Raw genomic sequence first — 11,581 nt, 5'->3', positions numbered from 1 at the left:
GTAAGCTCTATTGTTGTCCCCTGTAGTTTCATCATGATTTTGCTGATTGTTGGATCGTTGTTCACCACCTGATGCCTCAACTGGATGTTAAAGTCTTCATAGCTGGACGAACAGTGCGATGTAAAAATGTAGTTGCAAGAAGATGAAAGCTGGAAGTAGTTCCCATCATAGGTCTTGAAATGGTAGTTACCCCACGCACTACAAACCAGCTCATTGTGTTGTGAAGTCAGTCCTGGTAAATAATAATAATAATAATAAATAAATAAATAAATCGTTTCTTTTAAAGTTAATTATGAAAAAAACTTTAAATTTCAATGATTTAGAGATTTTTACCTGAAACAAATTCTACTGTAGCAGTTGGTTGCATGTTCATTGTTGTGAAAAACGCTGGAGGAGTTTGAGAAATATTCATAAATGTTAAAACATAGGTAAGAATCATTTGTTTGAATGCTTTACAAAACGCCCAAATAGTCCTTTTTCAGTTCCACTAAACATCATTTAATTACAATAAATTGTTTTTATAATATCTCATAAATATTTGATAGTTATCTTCCCTTTTTAATTATTCAAATAATTTCTGAGTTAATTCATAAATCTGAACAAATTATTTCAAAATATTAGCATGACATTACATGTAACTGCATGCAATTATCAAATTATTGTATTACTACAATTCTACTAGAAAAAAATTATAATTTTACAATTAAAGTAAAATCCAGTATTAAGAAACACTTGTTATAAATTTTTCTTACTGGTTTGTGTTTCCGCAAGTCCAATAGACAGTGTCACCCATATCAGCACTCCTATAGATATTCTTTTTAACATCCCCATGGTGTTGGTGGAGCGTCAAGCTCTCCACAAGATCAATGAGAAAGACACAGTCCTATACTCAGAGTTTTATACTTGTCCTTCAGAAGGGACGTAAGATTGAACTAAAGGTGGGGCCAAATATTTATCTTCCATGACAGCATAATGTAACATTTAGCTGATAGATTTCCATACCTGATTTTAGAATCCGTGACTAAAACAGGTTGTCAAATACTACATAATAAAATACTACTAATAAGAAGAATGATCACACAGAAATTTAAAGCCACATCCATTAATATTCAATCAAAGATGTTTATGTTGATTTTTAAGTATTCTTCTTTCAACCATGCACCCTTTTGCTTATGGCATATTTATTCTATCTTTATAGTTCCTTCCTTACAGGTTTTTTTTATTTGATTTTGATTTTGCTTGGTTATAAGAATTGTAATACAATATTTATTATTATAATACTAAGTCTTTTTTAGTAATTATGACTATATTAAGAAATTATATTTCAGTTAAACCATCTATATAAAACATCACCATGAAAGAACAATTTGATCATTTGGTTTGATCATTTTAGTTTAGTTATTGATCTATTTCCAGGACTTTTTATTTTGCATTTTGAACTCCATCTGTATACAAAAATGCTGAAAACATGTTAGAATAAAACAATAGAAATATTTGAAATAGCTGGAAATGTAACTATGTAAATGTTTGTGATTTTGGTGTGCCTTTCCTTTTTTTTTTTTTTTTAATGCAAGAATCTTTAGAAGAGAAATGATTGTAACAATGCATGGGTGGGGTACTTTTTTGAACTAATGATGTATAAATATTGAGTCTTTTGTACATTAATCCTCGACTTTGTGAACACTCCTTAACAAAACTTCAGGCCCTGTACTTTTGTGTAGTGGAAGGAAATGTTTTTGCATAATAGCAATTATTGCTTGTGACCAATAGTGTGAGTCATGAGATTTTTCCAGGATCTGCATCCTGATCAAAGGAAATTTAAATCTAAACACCAAAACTTAAATAATCATATTTAGAATGATAATAATATTAATAAATAAATAATGATCTATCATAAAGAATTAAGAAATAAAAAATGATTAATTATAGCCTATGGCTGTCATAAATAATCATATTTAGGATTTACTATCTTCCAAAGCAGAAATGTTCGACTTTTTTGTTATTATTAATTTACTGTTAATATTATTACTATTATTTTTAATCAAGACTAAGGCGATCCACTCTCCAAAACCTTCCAAACCACCCTAACCTCTGGTTTATGCCTCATCAGAGGTTGTGTGCGTAGCCACCAAGCCTTTGAAAAATGTTTGTTGAAACTGGGAGCTCTGGCATGTTTTCTCACAGTCTTCGTCATACTCTGCTATATGGTGCATTATCTCACAAGCACAAAGTAAACAGATGGAGCTTAATATGGTCTTTGGGGTAAACTGGATTCAGGATTCTGAAATAAGCTCAATGGCTCAACAACGTAATTCAAGCACACATTGTGATGATTGATGCTCTGCTATGGCATAGTATATGCCATTGAAGATTACATTTAGGTACATTAAAGCCTTTATGTAAAGGTCATTTTTGCAATACTTGAATAAATACACATGATGGAGAGAACAAGGAAAAAATATTTATCTCAAATGAAAGCAATGATATATGCTTTAGCTTTTTCAGATTTAGAAATGGTTGGGTATAATCAATATTAACAACAAATTATTGACATTATTTGGAGCAAAGAAGTGTGATTTATGGTACAAGAGCCATAAAACAGATATCTGGATATTGTTAGTTCTTGTGACAAATAGCTTGTGATGGTTCTTATTTGTAAGTCATTTCAGATGATAGTGTCTGCTAAATGAATAAATATAAATGTTTCTCGTTGATCTGTTAATGTTGCAAAACGGATCATATATGATGACGATATATGTAATATGAATGTGCACTGGATAAACAAAAAAAATGAAATGTTAATGCTGTAAGTGTATGTTCCTCTGTAAGAGTAAATAATAATAAAAAAAGACTTTATATTTTATATATTAAATACAATTTTGGATTCAATGTATGTAAATGTTCAATTTTTTTGCTGATTTGAAACCTTATTTATTATTTGCACACTTGGTTGTGCCGATTAGAAGAGTAAGAAATGGTCAAATACAATCACATTTCTCTAAAAAAATTCAGTTGGTTGTTCTTTGATATATGAAGGCTATTTCATGTAATACTGTCTTGAAATAAGAAAATAAACTGGATCAAACCAGGAGAGAGTGGAGTGGACAAGATGAGGAGTACATCTGACAGTCTAGTTTGAGGAACAAACCATTCATTGGTTCTCAGCTGATCATTCATTTAACAGCAGCTTTCCTCTGCAATATCGAAAAGAGGACTTTGGGATGTTTCAAAGAAAATCTGACACAACCAAAAAACAAAACTGAATGAGATGAAATGATAGATGAAGCAAAGTTTTACGTGTTGAGATGTAGTGGGATGTTTGTGAGAAGCACTGTACTAACCAATCACATCTATGGAGTTCATTTTCTGAAGTATACTTCAGTAAAGTTCAAGTGTATTTTATGTATACTTTATGTAGTAAGTACTAATATCAGTGTACTAGTAGTAAACCTGTAAGTGTTCAATTCTGCTTGGGACTAAATTTGCCCACTTTTTAGTTTTAAATAATACATTTAAGTGCTCTATAAGTGTACACTGTAAAAAATGAATCATGAGTCTTGTAATTTTCATTAAAAAAATTGAGGTGATCATTAAAAATATTATGTATATTTTATTAAGAAAATTGTGGTTAGGGTTTTATTGAAAATATTGAGAACATTTCACTAATAACACCAAGAGATGCATTTTCCTATTTTTTTTAAGGAAACACACAATTTTAAGGCTTGAATTGAGGAACTGATAAACCTCATAAAATTAAGGAAAAGGGGCTACCTATTTATTTTAAGAGAATTAGCTCATTTATGCGGTTTTATTTAGAGACACCATTGTTTGTTCCCAGCATGCTTTGCACATGGCAGGAAATGGAGAGTAAATCTTGAAATTAAGTGTTATTTCATGTGTTTTTGAGTAAAGGGAAACATCTGTTAATGTTTAATGTTCAGGTACAGTATGTTTGACATTTGAAAGAGTTTTTATTATGTTAAAGTTTTGATCGTTACCATTGTGCAGAAGAGTAGGACTTATGGTTAGGTTGAGAATAACTGCATTTATTTAATATTATGAAGCATATTGCTATATACATGTAGCAATAACTCTGCTAATGATAGTGCAGTAACAAGTTTGATTCTGTGCTGTCCTAGCAGTATACAGTCTTTTTATAAAACAATATATCTCAAAGTTAAATATAAACAGGTCATATCCATTCACTTAACTTCACACAATTTTGAGAATAAAAAATACTTCAAATAAAAAAGCACATTTTCACTAAAAAATTGTGTGTCATAGACTTAATAAATTAGGGCGTTTTACATGATTTATTCAGGTAGATTCCATGAATGAAATCAAGCTTTAACTACTCAAAAATATTATGTGTAATATTGTTACCATCATTTTTTTAAGTAAATAGCAGTAACATTTTTTACAGTGTAGGATAACAGTAGTAAACTTTAAGTGCACAACTGAACTAAATAGTATACTACTATTTTAGTACTTGTAGCACACAATTATTAGATTATGAAAGTACACTTTGAAGTATTTCAGTAAACTACTGGTTTAGTAGTTTTGTAATGCAAGTATACTTGTAAGTTTTCTTCAAGTGAATATAACATAATTCTTATAGTTTACTATTTATATATTATTTTTGTACTTTAAGTACACTGCTATGTTTCTATTAAGGTCATTTCTTTTTTTTTTATACTTGAACTGTTAACTGTACTTTAACTCTTTCCATTTTAAAAACATTTTTATTCTTGCATCATCCTAACAGAACCATGGCAAAATGCAAACTAAAACGCCACATAACAACACAAGAAACACAAAACCAGGGAATATATAACACTGTTGTTCTTACTGAACAAACCTTTCAGACCTCTGCCAGGTATGAGACCAAATCTTAATTTTTCTTTTATCATTATTTTATTCTGGCAATTCGTGGCTTGCCCATCCACATCACTTTGATCCCATATACATTTATCCCCCTATTATAAAAAGTCTTTCTAGAAAACAAAACAAAATATTTTCCTACGACATTACGTGAATTCTTTTGACGGAATATATCATAAAATAACTGCACCTGTTCAGCAGGTTCATTAGAGCTACAATAAAAATTGCATAAGACCATTTATACAATTAATACTAAGCTTATACGATTATACTACCAGCAATTTACAGCACCACTCAGCCATTTACACCAAGAATGCTTCAGGAAGGCTCTGAAGTCACTTTCTTTTTCTTTCTTTCTTTCTTTCTTTCTTTCTTTCTTTCTTTCTTTCTTTCTTTCTTTCACACACACACACACACACACACACACACACACACACACACACACACACACACACACACACACACACACACACACACACACACACACACACACACACACACACACACACACACACACATTATAACTTGTATACAGAAGACTCCTATTTTTATCTTTTCATTGTATCTTACAGGGCATGTGGAGTTCTTGCGGGGATAAAGGCTAACATCACACTCTTCAAAGCAGACAAAAAGTTTGGATTCTTGATTGTTTGTTTTTTCAAATTAGAATTTTCAAACATTATTATGCTGGTTTAATTGAGCTGTACTTTCCATGTTCTAATCCTAAATTTAAAAACTGAAATCAAAACGGACAATTATTGTTTTTGTGTACTATTGCAATAATTTATTATGAGATTTATCCATGCCCATTTAAAAAAAAAAAAAAATGAATGTGTCCTCATAATATTTAATCAAAATAACTTTGCAGTGACATCTCTTCTCTTCTCTTCTCTTCTCTTCTCTTCTCTTCTCTTCTCTTCTCTTCTCTTCTCTTCTCTTCTCTTCTCTTCTCTTCTCTTCTCTGATAAAGTGTTTACTGGCGCAAGGGTCAGACAAGCTGTCACTCACATTAGATCGACCAATAGCAAACCACAACAATCCAATTAATTCTGCATGGACAAAATCAAGTCCAGCCCTACATTTTCTCTTGTTCCAGATGCCATGCGACTTGGAAATATGTCACAATAGGGAAGAAAAGACAATCACAACTTCCATTTCATGCCAACTTTAATATTGTAGTTTGACAAACTTCCTCTTAAATAAAATTATAGGACAGTTACAGCAGAGGTTAATACACTTTTGACATATAACATTCAATAACTTTTTTTTAATTTTTTTTTATTTTTTTTAAAGGGTTACATAGTGTAGCTTTAAAAACAATCTCACACTAGATATTGATACAGTGACGACTGTTAGAGATTGAGAGCTAGCAATTTGGATATTGGATTCACAGGTCACAAATATTTTATTTCTACATTTATTTGTTAAATTTAGTGAAACAAACAAAAACAAAAAAAACTACACCACCACTGTTTACACATATCTTTTATATTGTATGAATACACTTCTAAATACAGTATATTTTTTATACTTTTTAGTAATTTATATATTACCTACATATTAAAAAAAATAAACATTTAACATTTAAAAGTAACATTTTGATTCGTTCTATTTCATCCCTTTTTTACCGAAATGGTTCTGGTTCTCGTGCTGGTGTGTTGCTGAAATCTGAGTCTGTGCTGAATGGTGTACGGTGGGAAACTGCGAACCTCAGGCCGCTGCCCCAAGTTTCTGATAGCCGAAAGAAGTTGTGACGTCCTTATAACCTGCTCATAAACAAACAGAAAACATGTTAAAACATGAAGCAAAAATTCTCTCTTACTGGTGAGCACAGACGTAACTATATCAGTAAGCATGGTACGCGGTTGCTTACGGGCCCGGACCAATCCGGGCCCCATCGCATTTTACTACTTTTAGTCTGATCGCATTTTACTTTATCGTGAATTCATTTGAATAAATAATGACAACAAAATATTTTACTGATCATTAAACATGTTTGAAACAAACAATGATGGATTTTGGTGTAATTTGTTTCCCGGATATGGTAAGTGAACACACATATTGCGTGCAAAACAGTAAAAACGTTGAACTTGAGACACACAATATCGATATGGAGTCGTCCTTAAATTACAAACACAAAAGTGACTTTCAAAAGCGAAACCGAAAAGAGGAATTGGAGAAATTAATGAGTAAATTACCAAAAATAGGAAGCTTCTTTAAAAAGATAGCACAGGAGGGGAGATTGAGCTGGTGAGTAACATTGTGTTAATGTGTGCCGTCACCAGTGTTTTTTTTTTTTTTTTTTGGTGCGCGTAGGCTACTCCTGATTTGATTTGATTTGATTTTTTATAAAAAACATCATATTTTTTCACTATTCCCCTGTATCTGTATCCTGGTATTATTGTAAAAGCTCAATAAACAGATAAAAAATAAAAAAAAATAAAAAAAAATTAAGGTAGAACTGTAGTACAGTCTTTGAGTTGTGAAATAGACATACACCTACATACCAGACATTAAAGGTGATCAAAGCATTGATATAATCAAAATTAAGTTACACTTACCACAGCTTGGAACGCAGATATTAGAATTATGTCGCAAAAGTGTGGTACCACTTGGGCAGTAACATCCCTCCCATTGCATGGATTTCAAATTACTGAATGCATTGTTGTCATGTAAATATTTTAGACTAAATCTAAAATCATACAAAAAAATGTATTAATCATTTCCATCCAACTTCACTTCTCTATATTGCAAATTTTAAATATATATACATTCTTAAGTGTTCAGAATATTTTTCAAGATTTCAAATACCTTCCATCACAGGTTGGTTCCACTTGAGGACCACATGCTACATATATCTGTGGCATTTTACACTTAAAATCTAAATGAAAAAAATAAATAAAATGGTATTGTGTGTTTATAAATACAACAATAAAAGTTCTTCTGCTGCAGTTCTGTTAAGATAATAAATGTACTGACCACACATTCCATTGGTAGCATCTCTCCAGTCAACACATATTCCTACCATGGCACATTTCTTAGCATAGGCCTGCAGTCTGGCACAGCCATCTGTTTCGTTGTTCATGTTACACACATCAATGTTACAAGCTGACACATAGGACTCAGGAGGGACGAACTTATGGCATTTCTCAAAAAGCCTGTTGAGTTTTTTAAATAAATTGTGTTAATAGAGAAAAGCACAACTTTTTGGAAATCTTCATTAACTACATAATATTAGGAATTGAAAATATATTCACAAACTAGTATTACTTTCATCACATATGCCGTTATTATTGTTTTTAAAGAATAGTTTAATGACATGCTTACTTGCTTTCAATGATTTTGCATATTGCAGAAGAAGGGCATGGCACTGATGTGGACCGATGTCTTGGTGACAGAAGGGTTTTGTTGTTGTTGTTGTTGTTGTTGTTGTTGTTGTTGTTGTTGTTATGAACATACCAATATGGAGCCATTTCTTGGCAAGATGATATAATGGTGCCATTTGGCAAGCGACAATCATTTGTGTGGTTATTATCACAAACACCTAAAAAGACCAAATCAGAGCTTAAAAAGTCCCTGAATACAAGACTGAGACAACATATTATATAATCCTTATATATCATTTCTGTTTGAAATATCATTGGAAATATAAAGTACAAGAATTACACATTCACAAAATATTTACTCACTCAATCTGTTCATAATCATTTTAGCAAGACTGTGAACCTACCACAATGGCCTTCGGTGTTACCATGGAACTTTTGCCATGGGAGGTTGATGGAAAATAGTGTGCCATTAAAAGAGATCTGTGCACCAATCTCAGATATGACCACAAGAGACTCTTTGCCGTTCTCTGTGGCACGGACATCTTTAATTTGAAATGGCAACTTGACTTCCTTGTGGTTAACATAAATCTAAAAAAAAAAAAAAATCAAAGCATAAACTTATATGTCCTGAACATTCCATTTTATGCTACTTCTCTACATGTCTTTCTCAGAAAAAGTCAATCAATAAAAATTCTCAGGGTTACATAACCCGGCACTGGTGATGGGTCCCATTTCCTGAAAGAGCAACACGGGTGCGTTTGCATCTTTTTCAAGATGCCATTCCACCCGTGCGTTTCTGGATGCGATCGTTCCCTGACCCCCAAATGGACGGTCACAATAGTTGTATTACGTGTTTGTAGAATGTATGATGTATATATATATATGTATAATATATATATGTATATAATGTATGTGTATATATGCAGCACGTTGAAGCAGCTTTTGTGGATAGTTAAATCCGCCGGGCCGCCGAGGCTGTCAGGCTCGAGTGGAATTCCCCACCGTGTCCCGAACAGTCTCGGTTGGATGATTGGTATTTCGGGACAGGCCGCGCTGGTTGTCAGCTCGCCGCCCCAGTGCCTTTCTTTCCTGAAGTGCATGGAGAGCTTACCAGGTCGTAGCGGTGAAGGATTGCGAGGCTGTCCCTCCAATAGAGTGGGCTGGCGCGACACAGGTGCACCTGTGTCCGGCGGCCACTGCTTTTTGGATGGGGCTCCTCATCTCCCTCCTAAAGCCTGTGAGTTCTCGCCCGTTCTGACGGGCAGACCTTACAAGGCCTGTGGGCAAGCCGCCTCCTCTTGCGTGCCATGGCGCTGCTACAGGTCTATCAGGCCAGGGCACTCATGGACATGCAGTTGTTATGCAGCCTGGTTGTTATGGCGGATGCGGACAAGGTTCGGTTTCTGGTCTCCCCAATTTCCCAGGTTGGGCTGGTCAGCGATACGGCGGAGAACTGCGCCCAGCAGTTTTCTGCTGCCCAAGCGCAGACGGAGGCCATCCGGCACATCCTGCCCCGGCGGCCCGCTGCTGCCTCTACCCCGCCACCGGTGGCAGTTTCTCCGCCTGCTCGTCGCCAAGGGTGTTCCCCTGCTGCCGCTCCCGCTGGACCTCCGCAGCAGCCTCCAGCCAGGCCTCAGCATAGAGCCGGCCGCAGTAGAGATGCCCAGCCCGCTCTAGGCGCTGCCAAGCGTACCCTCTTGGTCCTGTGGAACAGCAGTTGACTTCCCTGGACTAAGCCTTGCCCTTCTCCACCTCAAAATTGCGGGTCAGGAGGCTTTCGTCCAGGCACTGGAAGGTGGCAGCTCTAGTGGCGCTTTCCATAGTAGATCCCATTCAGTCAACGTCGACTACGTCGAACGTGAACGACTGAAAGGGAACGTCTCGGTTTCATATGCAACCCTCGTTCCCTGAAGGAGGGAACGGAGACGTAGTCCCTTAGCCACTATAGCTGGACCACCGCTGACTCTCGGCTCCTCAGCGAAAAGTAACTAGTGCGTGCATCCACTTCCATATTTATACCCGCGCCGCGGGGGCGGAGTGTGTGATGCGAATCACGCACACCAATTGCATTGGCTCGTTCAATAGTACTCGAAGACGACAGGCTCCCTGGCGTGATCCCATTCAGTTGATGTCGACTACGTCTCTTAAATGTGAATACATCTGTGAAAGAGTGTAGACCTATAACTACTGTGTACAAATAGAATCGCAATGTTGAAACTAATTGAGTGAGAGAGCATTAAACTCCATCTCTGCTGGACGTGTCCTCCTCATGGACCACCCAGGATATGTGCTAACATAGCCTATAAAAAGCCTAAGAAAGACCTCATGGTTTCAAGTTCTCAGACCTACGAGCTGAGATGACTTCCCTGAAATCCCTCTTAGGGGGCCTGAAATCCCTCTTAGGGGGCAGCCACGCTGGCCTTCTGACCCTCCCTCCAAGCAATAATACTTGGCACTGGGTCAGGAGATGTTGGCACGGGTGCTGAAGGACCCTGGACACAGAGGGGGATGAACTTTTTGAAAGCTGCAGACTGAGCCCTCACCTCTCTGAAACTATCGACTACCGTATCTATGGCAGTACCAAAGTGGTCAGAGGGCGAGATCGGGATGTTAAGGAGAAAGGATTTCTCCCTCTCCTTTACCCTTAAAAGATTGAGCCACAGATGCCTCTCTGTGGCAACCATAGCTGCCATCCAACAGCCGATGGCATGGGCCAACAGCTTCATGGCACAGAGGTTGAGATCTGTGGCTGTGCGGAGCTCTGTCTCTGGAGACAGTACCTTTTCTTGGTCCAGGCCCTTCAGAAGATCAGCTTGGTAGGCCTGTAACACCAACATAGGGCGATGGGCTCCACCGGCCTGACCCGCTGCCACATAGATGTAGTTTGACATGGCTTAGAAGGCAAGATCAGAGCCTTCAGAGACGATGCCACACCAGGGGAGAGATAGCCTGAAAGTGCCTCTTTAACTCAGGGAATCTTCTTATATCCGTGCTCACATTGTCCATTCACATTCGAATAATTAAAGACGGCGGAGGTTACTGTGCAAGCCGAATATGGTTTCCCCCATGATCTTGACACCTCAGTGTGGAGATTGGGGAGAAATTAAAGGCTCACGAGTGGGGTGCGTCGATGACCCACATAGAATCGCTCATCAAACCAGCTTGGAGCAATTTCTTTTTTTTCTGCTGACCAGTCTAGACTAAGTCTCACGGATCATCCCCTCAACCAGCTCCTTGTACACAGGGCTAAAAGAGGAGGGGGCTCACTGGAAATCTCTGCCCCAACTCCTGTTACATCTAGCTATTCAAAGATAGAGGTAAAGATGCCTGGCTCCCATCCCCCGCAAAGATATGTACATGGTGAAGCACAACCT

General features: G+C 36.5%; 1 protein-coding gene across 1 annotated transcript; it reads right to left on the bottom strand.

The window, feature by feature from the left end:
* Window positions 1-6,233: 6,233 nt before the first annotated feature.
* Window positions 6,234-8,405, bottom strand: LOC311288265 (intestinal mucin-like protein). The gene is made up of 5 exons (XM_084405586.1): window positions 8,209-8,405; window positions 7,861-8,039; window positions 7,693-7,762; window positions 7,443-7,573; window positions 6,234-6,647 (listed from the first exon to the last, which is right to left on the bottom strand). The coding sequence occupies exons 1-5, from the start codon at window positions 8,352-8,354 to the stop codon at window positions 6,592-6,594; spliced, it is 582 nt and encodes a 193-aa protein (XP_084261712.1). The 5' UTR covers window positions 8,355-8,405; the 3' UTR covers window positions 6,234-6,591.
* Window positions 8,406-11,581: the final 3,176 nt, after the last annotated feature.

This window comes from Rutilus rutilus, assembly GCF_951802725.1.
Source record: "Rutilus rutilus genome assembly, chromosome: 3".
Classification (NCBI taxonomy): domain Eukaryota; kingdom Metazoa; phylum Chordata; class Actinopteri; order Cypriniformes; family Leuciscidae; genus Rutilus; species Rutilus rutilus.
The sequence above is the reverse complement of the archived record's forward strand: the minus strand, read 5'-3'. Positions and strand labels throughout refer to the sequence as shown.

What these genes read in the sequence shown, in the direction of transcription:
- LOC311288265 (XM_084405586.1), bottom strand. Translation starts at nt 8,354, where the DNA reads ATGGCTCCATATTGGTATGTTCATAACAACAACAACAACAACAACAAC. An exon ending in TGCAAAATCATTGAAAGCAA is followed by an intron (nt 8,040 to 8,208) that starts GTAAGCATGTCA and finishes AAAACTCAACAG; the next exon opens with GCTTTTTGAGAAATGCCATA. An exon ending in GAACCAACCTGTGATGGAAG is followed by an intron (nt 7,574 to 7,692) that starts GTATTTGAAATC and finishes GTATGATTTTAG; the next exon opens with ATTTAGTCTAAAATATTTAC.